This window comes from Danio rerio, chromosome 14 (genome assembly GCF_049306965.1).
Source record: "Danio rerio strain Tuebingen ecotype United States chromosome 14, GRCz12tu, whole genome shotgun sequence".
NCBI lineage: Eukaryota > Metazoa > Chordata > Actinopteri > Cypriniformes > Danionidae > Danio > Danio rerio.
In genome coordinates, this window is record NC_133189.1 from 46,742,313 (window position 1) to 46,763,812 (window position 21,500).

Consider the following 21,500-nt stretch of genomic DNA (forward strand, 5'->3'; position numbering starts at 1 on the left):
AAGAAACTAGTCTGAGATGATTTGCGCTTTATGACATGATGTGTTATCCTGCTGGAAGTAGCCATCAGAAGATGGAAATCCCAGTAGATCAGCAGTTTCTGAAATACTCAGACCAGTTGGTCTGGCACCAACAACCATGTCACGTTCAAAGTCACTTAAATCACCTTTCTTCCCCATTCTGATTCTCGGTTTGAACTGCAGCAGATCGTCTTGACCATGTCTAAATACATCGAGTTGCTGCCATGTAATTGGCTAATTAGAAATTTGCAATAACGAGCAATTAACCCTAATAAAGTGGCTGGTGGCTTGCTTTTTAAAGCAGCAGTTTTAAAATATATGATTCATATATGACATATTTTATATTTGTAAAGTCCGATATACATTTCCATGCCATATATGTAATTTCTATATTCACGTGTCAGATTTCTGTATGAGTTGCTATGCAAGACTACAGCCATTGCATGAGACTTTGACATTTCACTACAGTATATCTCTTTTGACATAATCCTGAACATTGCATGAGTATTTCATAACATATGTAAGTATTTGTATTACACGTCATAAAAAAAAGGACACATAAAAGTCGCATCTTTTTGACTTTACGAGCAACAATGTCCCAAATCTTTCACATAAAAATCAGTCAACAAGCTTTTTTCATCGACAAACCATGAAAGAGTTTTGTTTCTAAAATTTTGTTACAGGCTGTTCACACACTGCCAATAAAAATAGCCCCTTAGAAGTATATTTTTCCATCATATTTGATGAACACACCATTTTCTAAAAGACCTATCCAACCCTTTTTGGGCATGTGGAACAATATTTTCTTTTTCTTGTAAATCACATTTAAACCCACAGTGCTGAAGACATTCATCTGATACAAAGTTTAATCTGGGGGTGCAGATCTGCAGGCGAGAGACTTAAACTGCTAAAAAAAAAAAAAAAAAAAATCCAAAAATAACATAAAGGGAGTGTGAAGAAGAAACCAGAGAGTCTGAAAAAGAGAGTCGGAGAGAGAAAGTGGCTCTGATTCTTTGTGTAAGGTGATCCTTCGCTCATAAGAGTTTCCACAGAAATCAGGCTGACATTGTGAACACGTGGCGCGCTGCCGTCCCAGGCTCCCCCCTTCCCAAAAAAAAAAGACCCCCACACATCTGCCAAGCCAAGCAGACCGAGCGAAGGGAAGAAAGAAGGAGGGAGGCTTTAAATCTATTGCATACTGAATGAACCCCCATCTGAAATATGTCACCTTTGAGCCCCCACATGCGCCCAAGTCACCGATGCCCCCAGAAGTGTGCATGCCTTTGTGCGCTGCAAGAAAAGAAGTGTGTCGAGAACAACGAACAATAGGTTGTTTTGCTCCCCCATCCCCAACACTGTCATGTTTTGTGAAGTCGCTCTCACCCAAAAAAAAATAATAAAAAGCCTTTGAACTTAAAACACAAGTTATTCCTCCGTGTTGAACAAGAAATATGGAGAACTTTTCATTTGTAAATATGCAGCTCTTTGATCAGCAAAAGAGAGAATTGTTTCTTGATAACCATTTCAGGCTATCCAGTGATGAAAAACAGCAGTGTTGGTGTATTTGAACTCTACAATAAAAACAAAAAAAAGCTTTTTTTTTTTTTAAATGTGACATCAGATATGCACAGGTTAGCGGCATGCAGACTGAAGCACGGTATCGTTCGGCTACAAAAACAAGCGATCAGGTGACAAAGCAACAGCTGCCAGACGGACGGGAATCGGCCTACTCTGCTACGTAGACACACTCTTGCTCTGTTGTCGTTGGAGCAAAAATCAGAGAACAGAACATGTCTTTGTGGCTTGCAAATGTGAGACTGAATATCAAACATCTGCTTCTCTAAATGTTGGATTTCTGTGTCTTTTGGTCAAGTGCCATGTGAGGTCTCTTTTTCTTGACTATTTTATTCTGGGAAGTTTGAGAGAAAGTTCACCCATTTACTCACCCTTATGATGTCCAAATCTTGAGTGACTTTCTTCCTCCTGTGAGACAAAAGATTTTCTGTATTATTATTGATATTTTATGCAGTCTACTTAGTACACTGTAAACCCCGCTGTTGTCGTTACTAAAGATATTAAGTTGATACAATCTGACATTACTTAAATATCAAATAAATAAATATCAATTTTGGTATGAAAACTTAAACAGGTGTATTTGATTACTCATTAGGAAGCAAAAAACTTTTAAATACTATTTTCAAAAGTTCACACTTAGCTGATGATTGATTATAAAGCTTGTTTGGCATGCTGTCCCGACAGAGAGCCCGAGCTCACAAGATCCTCGAGCTTGGGGTTCCCTCCCTCCCGTTTGCAGGGCGAGAGGGGAGTTTGAGCTCAGGTAGATCTTGAGAACTCCCCTGCTGTAGTTGCTATTGAACAGATAGTAATTGCTCTTAAGAGATAACTACTTACTAGGAGCATGTCTGTGGTGGCAATTTGGATTAGTCAATTAACTTAAGTTGCATGTTTTTTGACGGTGGGAGGAACCTGGGGGAAACCCATGAAAGCATGGGGAGAACGTGTAAACTCCGCACAGAAACTTCGGCTGGCTTGGTAAGGACTAGAACCTGTGACGTTCTTGCTGTGAGGCAACGGTGCTAACCACTAGGCCACCGTGCCACCCATCTAGGAGGTGGAGGAATAGTAGGATTGGAAGGGGGGATTCTTCAAAACGAAGATGGCTGTTATATGGAACTTAGGGTATCTATAGTGGCTTAGGAATCGTCTGATTGGTGAATCATAAATTTAATGATGCAGGACCAGAAACAAGCAATTATAAGCATGTGATCCTCTCAAAGTTAGTTTATAAAAAAACTTCACTTAAGTTCTCTGAACTTAACATTTTATTTTATTTAAAGGATTCACAATGTCTCTGTTTAAAATGATTGGTTGTGCTTGAAATTCTGCCTTGACAACCGTGCTGATTGGTCGATATATGTATATATATATATATATATATATATATATATATATATATATATACAAGGTGGTCATTTTACTTGTGATGCTGAATTTTGCTGAAGCGCAGCAGGACAGAGACACTACCTGAATCCATCTGATGAAAGAAAAAAGTTAAATTAGTAAGTAGATAATTAAATGTTTACATGCATTTTTCTCTATTGAAATACAATGATGGGTTGGTAGCGCTGTTGCCTCTAAGCAAGAAGGTTGCTGTTTCGAGTCCCGGCTGGGTCAGTTAGCATTTCTGTGTGGAGTTTGCATTTTCTCCCTGTGTTCGCAAGGGTTTCCACCATGTGCTCCTGTTTCACCCACAAGTCCAAAGACGTGTACTATAGGTGAATTGGGTAAGCTAAATTGGCTGTAGTGTATGTGTGCATGTCCTGGTCTTCCAGGTTGGTGGTTGAGACTAACAACCCACCTAGTAAAATGTAATGTAAAATGTAATGTTCCGAAACATCAACATGGTGCGGCAAAATATAAACTTTGATATAAACGGCCCTGGGAGTAAGTGAGTAAAATATAGAGAAACTGAAAATGTTTTAGGTTTAGTCTATTGACCATTTTAAGTTAACTGTAATAAACATTTAAGTAAATTCAATGAAGAGAGCACATTTGGTCAACTTAAATAATTGAGTTGTCGATTTCCCATAACTCAAATGAACTGAAAGAACCATTTTCCTCAAATCATTTGAGTAGTCTCAACTTATTAGGGTTTAAAGTGTATGGTAAGTATGAACTGCACACAAATCACAAGGATGATGAGAGCAAGGATGAAAACACGAAAACTTAAGTGAACTCTCAGTCAAAGATAAGCATGATCTGATGTTTGGTGTCAGGATTATCAATTTTGCAGAATCAGAATATTGCTGACAAATCTCTGGTGAGCTGATAAACTCATCCATGAATAAGGATTCCCTGGTTATGAAATGCTGACAGCACAATTTTTTAACTATAATAAAGAAGAGCATGGGATTTCAAACTTGAGTTGTGAACAAAACTTTGAGGCAATTTATACAGATTTTCATCAGATAATCTTAAAAAATAGAATATTTAATAAAAGCATTTCATGTGGAACATGAAGTATAATATTTGTAACTTTGTCCTATGCTGCCTGTCTTGACAGGACTCCCTGGTAGAAGAGATATTGAATCGCAATTGGACAATCCTGGTTATATTTTTCCACATCATGTCTTTAGAATGTAAAAATAAATTTTACTCCATTAATTTCAATGGAGTTTCTGTGCTAGCCTGCAGGTAATGATGGCGCCTGCAATTAATTGGTCTTTTTTTAATCTCTTTTTATGATTTAACATCCAAACCCTGCTGAAAAAATCCAGCTTAAACCAGCCTAGGCTGGTTGGCTGGTTTTAGCTGGTCGACCAGCCTGGTTTTAGAGGGGTTTCCAGCCATTTCCAGCCTGGTCTTAGTTGGTCAGGCTGGAAAATGACCAGCCAAATCCAGCTAAAACCAGCTTGACCAGCCTGGTTTAAGTTGGATATAGCTGGTTTTGGCTGGACTCTCAGCTTGGCTTGGCTGGTCAAGCTGGTTTTAGCAGGTCATCTCCCAACCTGACCAGCTAAGACCAGGCTGGAAATGGCTGGAAACACAGCCTGGAAGTGGCCAAAACCCCGCTAAAACCAGGCTGGTCGACCAGCTAAAACCAGCAAACCAGGTTAGGCTGGTTTAAGCTGGATTTTTCAGAAGGGAATGAATCCTTAAGTTTATTTAACTGAATGATTGTAATTGCATTACAACATTGATGCTGTAAAAAGGAATGAATATTAAAATAGTCACATAAAGCTTTCACTGGAAGTTCATCATTGGCTGAAAAACACTAGTGCGCGTCCAAATTCATATACTATCCGTCCTATAGACCTTATTCTAAAATGCGGAAGTGAGCCTGTTTTCGCGATTGTCTTAGAACTTCCGTTTCAGTCGCCTATGGGAGAAATGACAAGGAATAATAAACGGCAAAAAATGGTCAAACTAATTGCTCTACAAACAAATGTTTGCATGACTACAGACCAAGTAGAATAATATAACAAGGAAATATCAGTTAGCAACATCAAGCAGCGAAACGAGCAGTTTTTAATGTTTAAAAATGAATGGAAGTGAATAAGACCGGAAGTCCTGTGCCAAAAAGATTCAAATGGCAGCGCCCACTCGTCTGCGGAGAATATGTCATATAGCTAGTATTTGAAAATAGAATTAGCACGTCCCAAATCGTAGTATGTTGAAAAAAAAATAAAGGTTCTCTGATGGGTTACTATTTCAAAAAAAAAAAAAAAAAAAAAAAAACAGAACCATCCATACCGCTAATATTGCACACCATTGTTGGACGTGAATTCGATTAGAACTACAAACGCGGGAGAAAAGTGTAAATAAACTACAAACATGGCGGACGTGCGAGACCAACCGTCAAGTAGAGAGGCTTCGGTAAAGATGTTTGTATGACTGTTAATAAATATCTAGCCCACTGGGAAATATTTTAATCGCGTTCTCTGTGTTATATTCATCTGCAACAATACTGAACTAACTTATATAAAGACGTGTTTGGACATTAACGTCTGAATGCTTATCCAAAGACCTGAGTAGATTTCTCTGCATGAAAAACTCGTGAATGGGAGATTAACCTGCTGCTGCTTCTCCAAGGTTTAAATTAGGTAGGTAGGAATAAGGTAGGAATTTTATTTATTTATTTATTTATTTTATTGCACTTACCCACGTTAAACCATGGCATTATCCTACTAAAGCTGTTCTTAGTTAAAATACTAAAACTTGATTTTAACACGAAAAATATAACCAATTCCGCAAGGGTTGTGTAACATCTGACTGAAAGCTATTCTAAACTATTTAAGAAAGAAGATGGAGATGGTGGGAGTGCAGATTTTCCCCATGACTCATGTGGAAGAAATAAATCTTGCGAGTATAAACAGAGTGCATGATCGAGATCAGTAAACTATTTCTAAACAAGCGCACGTGTGCGTACCTAATGTCTCGAGAATGTGCGTAAATCTCAAGGTTCTTTTTAAACTCAACCCCCAAAATGTAAGACACGCGTTAATAAAGGTTTCATGAAGGGCGCACGCTGAATGATTATGACCCGCCACGAGCCGTGAACGCGGAGAAAGACAGGGGAAGAAAGAGGAAATAAAGCAAGAGAAAGAAAGAAGAAAGAACGATATGGGAAATAAGGAGGAGGGGAGAGGAGTTACCACACAGGCGGCAGATGCTCGCGTGCCTTTACAAACACCCACGGTGCCCTCTCGACCCGCGGCGGAGCATTCCGCCGTGATTCCCTCCTCCCTCCGCGCTCCGCTTCCCCGCCGGTTTCCACGGCCCTTCTGCGAATTGCGACGTCCCACCTGCCATGCTCCATTGTGCGCGTGATCCTTTTTCATTTCAATGACAAAGTTAATTACCCCCACGCCTCCTCCCTCTCTTCCAGCCCGGGGTGACTTTACGACCACAGCTTGAAAATGCATCTCAAATCCGCCTGTCCACAAAAAAAGCCATCTGATGAGAACATATGACGCCGCCAGATTTTAACACCCGCTCACATTGAAGGCCCATCTACGCTTAATTGGGCCGCTGCTGTAAAACTATTTACTTGATTACAGCTTAACTACAGTAAACTGTTTGGTCACTTTGAGAACAAAAGTAACAGATGACGACCTTAAACACGCGAAGACAAAGAGTCAATCAATATCACTGCGTAATTCGGCAGCATACTGAATTTTCAAAACTACTTTCAGAACTTACAATTAATTCAAGTATGTATAGAATCATGTGTGATTTCCATCAAATTTCCCATTCGCATCTGCCTGTGCACATGCTGCGTCTTTCCCTTATATGGTGTGAGAATAAAACCACCCACTGGTTCAAAACGCACTCACTTGAACTTCTTTGAGCATGAAATGTGATTAGCAAAAAGTAATGATATTACATTTCGAGGAAGGCTTTGACCTAAAAGTTTGCTGGATAAGAAACGGCACTTGCATAAGTATAAAACATGTAGCTTTAATTATGAGTGTGACAAACGCCTACGGTTTAGATGGAAAGAAAGCTGTCACCTGCGCTTCGGCTTCATCGAATGACAAATGCAATAAGACTGCACAGCCTTAACGACATAAAATGTGATGTGTGGTTACAAAAATAAATGATTGATGGGCTGTAATCAGGGTCACTGCTGTGATGAGACTCGAAGAGCCCAGATTCAGACTTCAGCTGGACTACGACAGATGGACAGCCACAGGTCACAGGACCGAATTTCAATGCGATCCCACGGTGCATCTCCATACAGCCCAATGTGTTCATCAGAACGCATCTTGTATAAACATTAAGATAAAATCAGGATGCAACTGAACATATAGTATTTGAAACATCGAGTGTTTGCGCGCAACAACAAAACGCACTAAGCGCAACGGAAAAGATGCGTCACGGGCAAAAAGTTCGCGTAGGTTTGTTAGCTAAAAGCATTAAGTGAAAATTCCATTCTTGCACTTTTGAAAAATAAGTATTTCTTGCAAGACTGATATGATTTTGCTTTTCTGGACATTCGAACCAGATGGCCCTGAAACTTCCAGAAGCTCATGTTTGCTTTTTGTTTGTGGGTGAACGCGCATGATGATGCTAATGCGGTGGAATCAGAGATGGTGAGTCGTAAAGTGGCATTGTTCACTGGGGGGAGAGTGTGACCTCTATGAGAAATCACATTGACTGGGGGTTAACGGAGGTTGGGGGAATCCTTTTCAAAGCGCGCGATTCGCCACGCGCGCAGATTTCTCCACGAGACACAATAGCGCGCTGATGGGTTCCCAGATATCCTCCAGTTCCCCGTCATACTCACCATTATAGCATGAGATTAAACTTTTTTTGAGATAGCTGTGTGCAATAGTACTATATACTGCATAGTATAATATGTGCGCAATATTATAACGGGTAGTTATTTTTACGCATTATTAAATATTAAAGTATTTCAAACTTACGATTTAAAACACGATAACAATGTAAAAGGTTTAACTGCTAATCTTTTTGGGGGAATCAAAATGATTGTAGTGTGCATTGCGCGTAAAATCACTTTATTTAAAGTTAAAAGTCGAAAGAAAACGCTTTAAATCTTTAAAATGACGCAAATTCTAAGTTAAATTGGTGGAAACAAATATGTTACAATAATGAAAACATTAGTAAAGTAAGAAGTAACCCAAAGTGTGCCAGGGTGACACGAGAAACGTTGGCCTTGAATACATGTGTCTATTTTCTATTGTTATGGCACACTTCTGAAACTCTGTCCTCCTCATGGCGAGATCTGCTTGCCAGCTCCACCACAATCACTGCTCTTTCTTTCCTTCATTCACCCTTTTCTTTTCTTTTCTTTTCTTTTCAGGGATGTACAGCCGTGGGGCGAGGAGAGGAGGCTGGAGTTTGGAGAGGGTGGGGGCCACGGTCTGAGGTGAGCTGCAAGGGGCTAGTCAGTGTTCTCAGAGTCACAGACAGAGCACACACACACACACACACTCGCGCGCGCGCAAGGAGCTGCGCCTCCCACACACCCGCGCACCAACTCACACACAGTCAGACGGAGAGGAAAGTGGATGTGTGCAGCCGCAATACCGCGTCCTGATGCTTCTTCTGAGCCACTGAAAACGCGGAGAGAGGGGGAGTGCTGGTTCCACCACTCTACACGCTTTTGCTTGAAATCTATGCACAGCATTCGAGGATTTATCATGCTTTAATCTACACCGAACAATCCACCAGCCAGTCTTCTGTGTGTGTGGAATAACAACTTCGCGCACGTCTTCAAATATGGGAACAACTAAGCACTCCAGCGACTGGAATGTTTTGTTTTGCAAGACGCTTCTGAAACTTATGCTTCTGGCGGCCGTGGCGCACAATGTTTCGGGGAAGACTTTAAAATACAAAGTTCTGGAAGAGCAAAGAGTTGGGACGGTAATCGCCAGGCTGAAAGAGGATGTAGCCGGTCTGTTAGCCAAACTCCCGAGCTCCGTGTCTCCGCGCTTCAGAGCGATGCAGAGAGGCAGCACCCCTCTGCTCTCCGTGCGCGAGGAGGACGGAGAGATCAGCATAGCCACCAAAATCGACCGAGAAAAGCTTTGTGAGAAAAACTTAAACTGCACTATCGAGTTCGACGTGATTACTATTCCCACAGAATACCTCCAACTGTTTCACATTCAAGTGGAAGTGTTGGACATCAACGACAACGCTCCGCAGTTTTCGCGCGCCATCATCCCTATAGAGATATCCGAGAGCGCGTCTGTGGGCACACGCTTCCCTCTGGATAGCGCGGTAGACCCGGATGTCGGGGAAAACGCGCTGCACACCTACTCGCTCACTCGGAATAACTTTTTCAAAATCGATATCAGGACGCGAACGGACGGCGCAAAGTACGCGGACCTTGTTGTAATGAGAGAACTTGACAGGGAAACACAGTCCAGTTATCAACTACAACTCACAGCTTCAGACTCTGGCGTACCGCCGAAATCTGGCTCAACTCTGCTTAAAATCAGCATATCTGATTCCAACGATAATAGCCCGGCGTTTGACGAGCAGGCTTACGTGGTCAACCTCCTGGAAAATTCATCACTGGGGACGCTCTTGGTAGACTTGAACGCTACAGACCCGGATGAAGGCAATAATGGCAAAATCGTGTATTCTTTCAGCAGCCACGTGCCCCCCAAAATCCTAGAGACTTTCAAAATTAACCCAGATAATGGCCACATCACTCTTATTAAGAAAGTTGACTACGAAACCACGTCTTCATATGAAATAGATGTGCAGGCTCAGGATATGGGTCCCAACTCCATTCCAGGCCACTGTAAAATAATAATCAAAGTGGTCGACGTCAACGACAACAAGCCAAAAATCAACATCAACCTCATGACTCAGGGCAAAGAGGAGGTGGCCTACATCTCAGAGGCCTCCCCTGTTGATACCTTCATCGCATTAGTGCGAGTGGATGACAGTGACTCGGGTATAAACGGTGAGGTTGTGTGCCGTCTTCATGGCCATGGGCATTTTCGCCTGCAGAAGACCTACGAGAACAACTACATGATTCTCACAAATGTGTCTCTGGACCGTGAGAAACGCTCTGAATATAGCTTGACGGTGATCGCCGAAGACCGTGGCACGCCAAGCCTATCCACCATCAAACACTTCACAGTGCAGGTGCAGGATGAAAATGACAACCCTCCCCGCTTTGAAAAGAGCCGATATGAAATCTTCAAGTCTGAGAACAATTCCCCTGGGGCATACCTGACGTCAGTGGTGGCCACCGACCCAGATTTGGGGCCTAATGGACAGGTGACCTACTCAATTGTGGAAAGCCAGGTCCAGGGCAGCTCTATTTCAACTTATGTTACTATTGACCCATCCAACGGGGCTGTGTATGCACTCCGAAGCTTTGATCGGGAAGAAGTTGGCCGGCTTTCGTTCACCGTGCAGGCACGAGATGGCGGAAGCCCAGCCTTTCTGAGCAGCAACACCACTGTGTTGCTCACCATCCTAGATGAAAATGACAACCCTCCTATTATTGTTGCCCCACTGCTAAGTAACCACACAGCTGAGGTACCATTATGGCGGCACGCCGAGTCTGGTCATTTGGTGACAATCATTAAGGCGACAGATCGTGATGCAGGAGCCAACAGCGAGCTGACTTGCTCCATAGTCGGAGGCAATGACGAGGGACTCTTTGTCATTGACCCACGCAGATGTGAGTTACGAACCAACGGAAGTGTGGAGGCCTCAGGACGTGAGGGATTTGATCTAGCCATCCTGGTGCAAGACAGAGGTGCATCCATTCGACTTTCAGCGAGGGCCGTCCTGCACATCAGCCTACGGGACTATCCAGAAAGCTACTCCCTGAACCCTTCAGACATAAACAACCAATCCCCACTAGACGTGTCTATGATCATCATCATCTCTCTTGGTGCCATCTGTGGTGTGCTGCTCATTGTTATGGTAATGTTCGCAACCAGGTGCTCAAGAGAGCAGAAGGACCCAAGGCACTCCTACAACTGCAGAGTGGCTGAATCCACCTACCAAAACCATCCCAAAAAACCAGCCCGGCAGATCCACAAGGGTGACATCACTCTGGTGCCCACAATTAACGGGACCCTGCCTGTGAGAGCCCATCCTAGGTCCCCTTCAGCCTCCCCTGCTCCAGAAAGCCGGCAGAGCCACCACAGCCGCCAATCACTCAACAGCCTGGTCACCATCTCATCCAATCATGTTCCAGAGAACTTCGCCCTAGAACTTGCCCACGCCACACCACCAGTCGAGGTAAGACAACACGTTCCTTATTAACGATTTCAGAATTTATATCTGATTAAGTTCCCCTAAACCTTCTAAAATATCCAATATGTTTGTTTTATTTATAGCATGTTTATTTGTATATCCATCGTGCATAAGTATCCATCCATATCATCCCCTCGTTTACCACACACCCCCCACCATCACCTCCATGGTTTGTCTGTATTTCTGTTGGCTTGCTGTCTGGTCTGCCATTATTCATTTTTTGTTTCCATTTTTTCTTTCTTTATTTGTCCCCCCCTCGCCCTGTTTCCTTTCTTTTTTGGTTATAGCAAGTCTCACAGCTTCTGTCCATACTTCATCAGGGCCAGTACCAACCCAGACCCAGTTTCCGTGGCAACAAATACACCAGGAGCTACAGGTAACCAATCACACGTCAGCCTGTTGCCACCTTCACAGACCATCCAACAGGGGGGTTCAAAGTTCTAGTCCGTGAGAGTCTGGACACCCTGGAGGACTTGAGTAACAGATGCTGACAGCTTTATCATGCTAGCTAGTCAGCTGCCCTTTGAATAAAGCCTTTTTTGTTTATGCACAATACACTCCCTTCTTAAGAGGCTCATATAACTGATGAATTAAAAGTCAGATCTGTGATACATAAACTGTAACTTTTGCACTGTAGCAACTAACCGTATGCTCTTTGTCTGTAGGTATGCTTTGAATGAGATGGACAAGTTCAGTCTGAAGGACAGTGGGCGAGGGGATAGTGAGGCTGGAGACAGTGATTGTGAGATGGGCAGAGAGTCTCCTCTGCTTGGAGAAGGCTTCAGTGAGCTCTTCACTCCTGATGGACATCACCGACTGCATCCCAGTAAGCAAGAGTTTTTAATTATTTTTTTTTTTTAAAGTTCTTTAGACTATATATTGCAAACTGTGATCCAGAGACTCCCAAGGGGCCACAAGTACTAGAGGAGCTGTAGAATTGCTTAGAGATTAAGGCAAAACAAACCAAATAAATCAATAAATAAAATAAACATACAATTAAGTTTAATGTTTAATCAATCGACATGTAAGAAACAAACATTCATTCATTAATTTTCCTTCGGCTTAGTCACATATTTATCAGGGGTCACCACAGCGGAATGAACCACCAACTATTCCAGCATATGTTTAACGCAGTGGATGCCCTTCCAACTGCAACCCAGTACTGGGAAACATTCATACACACGCATTCACTAAGGCCAATTTAGTTTATTCAATTCTTTCGGCTTCGTCCCTTATTTATTTGAGGGCTGCCACAGTGTAATGAACCGCCAACTATTTTAGCATATGTTTTACATAGAGTATGTCCATCCAGCTGCAACCCAGTACTGGGAAACATCCATACACACTCATTTACTATGGCCAATTTAGTTTATTCAATTCCTTCGGCTTAGTCCCTTATTTATCAGGGGTCGCCACAGTGGAATGAACTGCCAACTATTCCAGTATATGTTTCATATAGTGGATGCCCTTCCAGCTGCAACCCAGTACTGGGAAACATCCACACACACTCATTCACTAAGGCCAATTTAGTTTATTCAATTCTTTCGGCTTCGTCTCTTATTTATTTGGGGGTCGCCACAGTGTAATGAAACACCAACTGTTTTAGCATATGTTTTACATAGAGGATGCCCTTCCAGCTGCAACCCAGTACAGGGAAACATCCACACACACTCATTCACTATGGACAATTTAGTTTATTCAATTCTTTCGGCATAGTCCCTTATTTATCAGGGGTTGCCACAGTGGAATGTACTGCCAACTATTCTAGTATATGTTTTATATAGTGGATGTCCTTCCAGCTGCAACCCAATACTGGGTAACATCCATACACACTCATTCACTATGGCTAATCTAGTTTATTTAATTATTTCGGCTTAGTCCCTTATTTATTAGGAGTTGCCACAGCGGAATGAACCGCTAACTCTTCTAGCATGTTTTACATAGCGGATGCCCTTCTAGCTGCAACCCAGTACTGGGAAACATCCATACACACTCATTTACTATGGCCAATTTAGTTTATTCAATTCCTTCGGCTTAGTCCCTTATTTATCAGGGGTCGCCACAGTGGAATGAACTGCCAACTATTCCAGTATATGTTTTTTATAGTGGATGCCCTTCCAGCTGCAACCCAGTACTGGGAAACATCCACACACACTCATTCACTAAGGCCAATTTAGTTTATTCAATTCTTTCGGCTTCGTCTCTTATTTATTTGGGGGTCGCCACAGTGTAATGAAACGCCAACTATTTTAGCATATGTTTTACATAGAGGATGCCCTTCCAGCTGCAACCCAGTACTGGGAAACATCCACACACACTCATTCACTATGGCTAATCTAGTTTATTTAATTATTTCTGCTTAGTCCCTTATTTATTAGGAGTTGCCACAGCGGAATGAACCGCTAACTCTTCCAGCATGTTTTACATAGCGGATGCCCTTCTAGCTGCAACACATTACTGGGAAACATCCATACACACTCATTCACTATGGCCAATTTAGTTTATTCAATTCACTTTTATCACATGTCTTTGGACTGTGGGCAAACCAGAGCACCTGAAGGAAACCCACTCAAACACGGGGAAAACATACGCACAGAAATGCCAACTGACCCAGCTGAGACTCGAACCAGTGACCTTCTTGCTTTAAGGCAACAGTGCTAACCACTAAGTCAACTTGTCGCCCAAGAAAAAAAAAACAGCTAAATAAAATATAATAATCTAATGATTAAAATAATTATAAAAAGAATAAATATATTTTTTAAAAATCATATTAAATTGAAAAAAATAATCCAAAATTGTATTTAGATAAATCAATATATTAAAACAATCAAATGCATGCAAAATAGATTCAAGGGAAAAATAAAATTAAACAAATTTGTGAATTAATAAATGCATATAATACTAAAGTAAATTAAAAAAAAAAAACATGCAACAATGTATCTTAACATTAACAACGGAATAAATATTGTGAACTTGTTAATAATATAATTTTATCAAATAATAAATTGGGCCATTGTGTAATAAATTAATATAGATACATATAACAGTTTAGTATGCGCATCCTATGCATGACCAACATTAATTTTCCATGAAATATAATGTGCATTAATAAACAAATGATTTTTTATGCAATCAAATGGAAATGTATAGGCCCCTTTTGGCTTTGAGGCCTTCATCAGTTAGTACTTGTACTTGTTTAATCTTTTCCATTTAAAAGAAAAGTGTATGTTCAGGCTCCATGCACATATCCAAGTTCAAATTCAGGCAGCATGCATATACTTAAATATAAATATATAGTATACTTAAATATAAATATAATGCCTGAACAACCCAATACTTCATTTGTATTACTCTATATGCTAGTGAAATCATAATTTCTGATGTGAAAAATATGCATACTTGATCTATAATCCAATCATTACTTAGTCTAGAACATAAATTGGCTTGTGCGTGGGGATGGGCGATTGATTTCTGTAAATCAGCGTGTTTAATCATTCATTCTCCGCATGAGAGAGAGAGAAAGAGAGAGAGAGCAGGCTAAATGAGGGCCTGTTTTGCAAATGCACCAGATTGAGCATTTATTAGCTCTAAGATGTATTATAAATGGCCTTTCAAAATTAATGGCGCTATAATCAGCCCTGCGAACATGAATGAGTAATGCCAAACATGTTCAGCGAGCTCTATAAATTGGCATATTTGATTTGTTTTGCATAGTCTCCAGAAAACCAAGCCGGAGCTGGAAAAGATTTTGTTTAGTCATTTGGCTTCCAATCGGTTATTTGACTAGTTTTTGCATGCCGTGTCGGAAAACACCGATCATTAACTCAATCTCTTTCTCATCTCTTCAGCGATGAAGCTGTGCACTGAAGAGTGTCGAGTCCTGGGTCACTCCGACCAGTGCTGGATGCCTCCATTGCCATCTCCAGCATCTTCTGATTACAGAAGCAACCTTTATATCCCTGGAGAAGACCCTCAGCAGAAAGCCACTCCTGAAGTGCCCCAATCTGGAGAGTCTACGCTGAGGAAAAAGAGTTTCTCCACATTCGGCAAGGAGAGCGAGGAGGGAGAAGGAGAAGCAGATGATGGAGAAGATCTATGTGGAACCACATCTTTGCTGTCAGAAATGAACAGCGTTTTTCAGAGGCTCCTTCCCTCCTCGCTGGATAATTACAGCGAAACGAATGAAACTGAAAAGGCAACCGCCTGTGCTGCAGGGGTGGGATCGCTGGAAAGAAGGAAGGGCCATTTACCAGGTAAACCAAGCCCTGCTACTTACCAGCAGAACGTTGCTGTTTGGGCAGCTAACACACACTTTCAAAATCCCGGCCATGGCCACGCCCCTGCTAGTCACATGACAGCCCTGGTGGCTCCACTCCCCGCCCCTTTGCCTGCTCCAATGCCGGCATCAGCTTCCTGTTCAAAATGGCTGCCAGCAATGGAGGAAATCCCTGAAAATCACGAGGAGGACGAGCTGGAGTCTGTGCTCGGACACTTACACGGGAAGCGCTGCGATAGTCGCAGCGAAATTATGGACGCCAGCGAGCTTGTTGCAGAAATCAACAAACTCCTTCAAGATGTAAGGCAAAGCTAAAGATTAGACTTGTTTTTTTATTATTATTTATGAGAGTGGAAAGGTATGATATCGAAAAGAGAAGAAGAAAAAAAAAACACAGAGACCTGCAATTGTCGTTAAAGTTGCATTTCTGGATGTATTGTGTTTTGTGAATGCTAATTATCCAAATGATGTTTGTATTTTCTTGGTTTTTGGCCACAGTGTACACGACGTGAGTGTATTTATCTTTGTATTTTAAAAATACAATTTGTAGTCTTTATATTTATATCCGTGTATATACCTAAGTTAAGAATGTACATAAAGCTATCAGATTTATATTTTTATATATGCACGTTGGGTAAATAATCAAGATCAACATGCTTTGGTGTAAATATTCTTATTTATGAAAATTATTTCTTATTCTTTCGCTTTTTTCCAGTGGTATTGTTATATATGAGCATAATATAAGTACATGAATATTATTGAGTATGTGTTATTTGGCGGGGAGGGAATGAAAGCATGTTTTTTGGGGTGAGGAGCGGTATTTATATAATGGTGTATTCTTTGTGTCAACTTCAGTTTTACGTTAAACGAATGGAGAAAAAAATAAAAAGAAATGCAGATGTCACAAACGCACATCTGATCTGACTCTTTTTTTTTTCAAGTTTATATTGACATGTATTTAAGTGTTTTCCAGTAAATTACAGTCTGCTCCATTTAGTTTTTATGTTCCTGAAATACCCAGTAAAATGGCAGCGTGTGGTTGTGTTCCTCCTCTTCACAGACAGACTGTGACAAAAACATGCAAAACTAAATGCATTGTGATGACATTTAACGATGGAAATGATTGAAAGCAGGGTGTTATTTTCGAAGCTAACCATTTTCAAACTCAAACAAAATGAGAATGTTTTGCTCCTCCTGTTGGAGCAGTTCAAGGAAGAAAATAACTTATCTGAAAGCTCATTTTGACAGAAATTGGCCTTGACTTTAAGCTAAAACATAAAAACTGTCTTCTATCCACCTTTTTTCAGAGATTTTTCCTCTTTTTAGTGACTCTTTCACACACGCATAAGTAACCGTGTTCCTTAGAGCAGCATTTGAAGAGGAAAAAAAGGCATTTTAGTCCCTCATTCCCGCTGCACTCGTGAAGAGCGCCCCCTACCGACAAAAAGGGAAAATTTCACGAACGATTTAAAGGGTGCAAACACTTAGGATATTGCAAACAATTGGGTGAAACAGACGAACAAGCTTGTTTTATGAAACCAGTTTAGGTTTGTATGAGGAAAAAGCGAATATTAAGATAAACAATTCGCCAAAAAAGCAAAAAGAAGAATATTTTACATGATGAGTGATCACAGAAGGATAAATTATATTGTTCTAACTAGAGCCCCCTAGAGGCAGGACAGCAAAACTGCAGACATTCAAAATCTCTTTGCAACATGAAATAATATTATTTAGAATACATTACATGTGGAAATATTTATTATATTATTTTTGGATATATTATTATTTCCTATTTTTTTTTTTTTATAAATCTTGTGGATGAAGAGCATCTTTAATTTATTATTACTATTAGCAGTGGCTGTGATAGAACAAATAGCGTTATTATATTTTATTTATTAAATACATAATTAAATTATGTTAGTTTTGTTTATATATATATATATATATATATATATATATATATATATATATATATATATATATATATATATATATATATATATATATATATATATATATATATATAATATTTTATGGAACTCCTGAATAATATATACTCATAGTTAAGCAGCTTTATTATTATTATTATTACTATTATTATTATTATCATTATATTTACTTAATAATTTTTTTTAATTATTCAGCTATTATATTATTTTATATTATAATATATTATGTTTTTTATATTTAGGAAAATAACATTTTCTTATGGTTAAGCATCTCCTTTCTAACACCATAAGCAGCAAACATACAGTTGAAGTCAGAATTATTAGTCCCCCCTTGATTTTTCCTTTCTTTTTTTAAATATTTCCCAAATGATGTTGAACAGATTAAGGAAATGTTCAAAGTATGTCTGATAATATTTTGTCTTCTGGAAAAAGTCTTATTTGTTTTAATTCGGCTATAATAAAAGCAGTTTTTTTAAATTTTTAAAAACCATTTTAAGGACAACATTATTAGCCTATTTAAGTTATATGTTGGTTTGATAGTCCTCAGAACAAACCATCATTATACAATAACTTGCCTAATTACCCTAACCTGCCTAGTTAACCTAAGTAACCTAGTTAAGCCTTTAAATGTCACTGTAAGCTGTAGAAGTGTCTTGAAAAATATTTAGTCAAATATGATTTACTGTCATCATGGCAAAGATAAAATAAATCAGGTATTAGAAATGAGTTATTAAAAGTATTATGTTCAGAAATGTGCTGAAAAAGTCTCTCTGTTAAACAGAAATTGGGGAAAAAATTAAACAGAGGGGCCAATAATTTAGGACAGCTAATAATTCTGACTTCAACTGTATATAAAGTTTTGCAGTAACAGTTTATAACTACACACTATGAATCATTTAATAAACTTTAGCAAATAGTTAATTCATTATCTGTCAAGCATGAACTCTACAATAACAGATGTTAGTAAGCAGTTTATAACTGCAGATACAAATGCTGTATTCTTGACTTAAGGACAATTATTATGTGCCTTATGATTGTATTTTCATACTTTGTTATTTTTTTTTCCATTACTAAATTAAGAACTGCATCATTTATAAACCAGTTACTGTGCAGTTAAAACTTCGCTAAATCATATTGAAATGTCGTATAATAATACATTGTTAAATAATGTGATTGTTGTTTTATCCAATGTTGTATTTTGACACTCCTGTTATTCGTAAATGTTTAAACTTTACAATAATTTTATGTTTTAAGATAAGATTGCCAAGATGTATTATTTGATACTGAGCCTTTAATTGTCACTTATAAGGCATTTAAAAAGCATAAATAGTCCTCACTTTAGATTAGGTCACAAAACTGCTGAGTTTATAAAGCATTTATTAACATGTATAGTAACCATTATTATGTGCCTGAATAATAAGATATAAATGTAAGTTTGAATAGTTTATTAATAATTTACTAACTCATTTTAAATGATCTTAAAACCCCCAACTACTCTTAAATACAAATGATTTGTAAATAATGCGAACTTTAATTTAGTCATGACAAATTAATCAGAAGCAAAGTATGAAATAACAATTATTAATCACATTATAATTGTGCTTTATAAGTCAATAATAGCATTTGTATCTGCAGTTGTAAACTGCTCACTAACATCTATTAATGTAGAGATCATGATTAACAAATAATGAATGAACTATTTGCTAATGCATTATAGAGGATTCATAGTGACCCTTTCATTCATTCCTTTTCTCGGCTTAGTCCTTTTATTAATCTGGGGTCACCACAGTGGAATGAACCGCCAACTTATCCAGCAAGTTTTTACGCAGCGGATGCCCTTCCAGCCGCAACTCATCTCTGGGAAACATGCACACACACATTCACACACACACTCATACACTACGGACAATTTAGCCAACCCAATTCACCTGTGCCGCATGTCTTTGGACTGTGGGGGAAACCGGAGCACCCGGAGAAAACCCACGTGAAGGCAGGGAGAACATGCAAACTCCAAACAGAAACGCCAACTGAGCCGAGGTTCGAACCAGCGACCTTCTTGCTGTGAGGCGACAGCACTACCTACTGCACCACTGCCTCGCCTAGTGTACCCTTTTGTATACCTTATTTGTTAAGTAAATTTTACAGTGTCTATTTTATAATGAACATTTCTAAATGATTTAAAGCTGCTAAAAATGTAACAATTACCTGCAAAATAGCTGATAAACTGTTTGGAGTCGTAATTTAGCTTGACCTTTTTCATCCAATTTCTCAATAACCGGATTTACTCTCCCAGCAATATAACACGCTTGTAGAAATTATGCGAAAGTAAATGCACCACAGTGACATTTAAAGACGGGGTGTTATTTTGTAAGCAAAGAATTTCCAAACTGAAACAAAAAAAGAGAATGCTTTCCCTCACCTATTCAAACAAGAAAATAACTCCTCTGAAAGCTCATTTTGACACAAAGAAATTGGCCTTGACTTTTAGCTACCGCGCTCCCTTCCATCTTCCTCTTTTTAGAGACTTTTATTCACCAGTACACACATGCATAATCCTGTAGCTTCATATATGAGGAAAGAATAATGTGCTCTATCCCTCAGGACACATAGCAGACCTAATCTGCCTAATTTTGCAATCTTTTGTTCATTGTAATTTAATTCTACTGTAAACGTTTATTGTTTAAATGAATAATTCATTCCGTTTCTCCTTTCAATATTTTGGTTATTTGCTTTTTTCGTCTTTTGTCCACAGTGAATCCGAATGGGGTCCAATGTTGATTTGAATGTAATATGAAGAGATACAGTTAACATATTCTTCAAAATAAAGTATTTTATTTTACACAGATGAAAAAAAAAAGAAAAACTCAAATAGGATTGAAACATGTGTGTATAAATATTAGCAAAATATACATTTTAGGATCAACTGTTCTTTGAAGTTATTTACATGCTTACATATATTTAAATGTGACCCTTTTAAAATGACAAATTGCTCTATTTAGATAAAATCAGATCATATAGCTGCCTGAATAAAAGCCAATTTGCAGCATTAATTGTTTTTTATTAAGCAGTAAACTTATTACCAACTAATAAATAATTCAATACATAATTAATTCATTTTTTCCTCCTCTATTTTCTGATGTGTTTTTTTTTTTTTTTACACAAGTCTTTTGTCCATGCAGTAAATGTAAAGGTCCAGTGTTAATTTGTATATTTTATGAACAAAAATGGTTCTTCAAAATATTGTATTCATGTTGCATAGAACAAAGACAATATTACTACATCATGAGCTCATATATATATGTATATCCTGAATCATTTTTGTAAATTTATTTCAGTGCACACTGTAATTTACTTACAGTAAACATTTATTACTTTAAATAGATAACTAATCTTTGTTATTTCTCTATTTATTTTGCTGTGCTTTTTTAGCGCTTTTTTTCAATGTTGATTTGAAGCTTATACGGACAAAAACGATTCTTCAAAATTTTGTATTCATGTTACAGAGAAGAAAGAAAGTCATAAAGGATTAAAACAATTTGAGAACAAGTAAATAATGGTAATATAACTATTATAAATATAACTTTTTTTGGTGTATATATATAACCATTTCTTATGTATATATGTATATGTTATAACACACACGCGCACACACACACACACAGACACACACTGCATACAAAGTCATGTCACTCACAAGAGTTCTTGTCACCAAGCAGGTTGGTAAATTGACATAATTACTGAGGTGAGTTTCTGATTAGCTTGCGGTGGAGTTGAGAGTGTAGATTCATGTCTTCCTCTTCATCTCTCACGTCTCTACAGCTAAAAATACACCTGTCTCCTTCTTCCATCATTTCAAGTCCTGAGGATAAGCCTGCCAACAGTCTCTTATCATTATCACTTTGTGCATATGCATGTGCGAGTCAGTGTGTGTGTGTGCAGCAATAACTGTGGGTGATTGTGAGTCTTTTAGAGACTGAAATAGG

The 21,500-nt window shown here is 38.9% G+C and overlaps 2 protein-coding genes across 4 annotated transcripts in view; one reads left to right on the plus strand and one right to left on the minus strand.

Moving 5' to 3' along the window:
- Nucleotides 1-6,327, minus strand: part of fgfrl1b (fibroblast growth factor receptor like 1b) — a 515,733-nt gene extending 509,406 nt beyond the window's left edge. The window contains exons 1-2 of the mRNA XM_073921387.1: nucleotides 6,195-6,327; nucleotides 1,965-2,001 (exon numbers count right to left, since the gene is read on the minus strand). The gene's annotated coding sequence lies outside the window, so the exon portion shown is untranslated. The remainder of the gene's footprint in view (nucleotides 1-1,964; nucleotides 2,002-6,194) is intronic.
- A 2,228-nt stretch (nucleotides 6,328-8,555) lies between these two features.
- pcdh18b (protocadherin 18b) lies at nucleotides 8,556-16,480 on the plus strand. 3 transcript variants are annotated; one of them, XR_012389540.1, is made up of 4 exons: nucleotides 8,556-11,277; nucleotides 11,376-11,668; nucleotides 11,958-12,118; nucleotides 15,141-16,480. XR_012389540.1 is itself a non-coding variant. In XM_005157329.6 (4 exons), exons 1-4 carry the CDS (start codon nucleotides 8,785-8,787, stop codon nucleotides 15,881-15,883), a joined length of 3,486 nt encoding a protein of 1,161 aa, XP_005157386.2. In that variant the 5' UTR covers nucleotides 8,556-8,784; the 3' UTR covers nucleotides 15,884-16,480.
- Nucleotides 16,481-21,500: the final 5,020 nt, after the last annotated feature.

Excerpts from the sequence above, each read along its gene's own strand:
- pcdh18b (XM_005157329.6), top strand. The coding sequence starts at position 8,785 with ATGGGAACAACTAAGCACTCCAGCGACTGGAATGTTTTGTTTTGCAAG. Across the intron at positions 11,278-11,579 it reads ACGCCACACCACCAGTCGAG|CAAGTCTCACAGCTTCTGTC; the intron begins GTAAGACAACAC and ends TTTTGGTTATAG. Across the intron at positions 11,669-11,957 it reads AAATACACCAGGAGCTACAG|GTATGCTTTGAATGAGATGG; the intron begins GTAACCAATCAC and ends CTTTGTCTGTAG.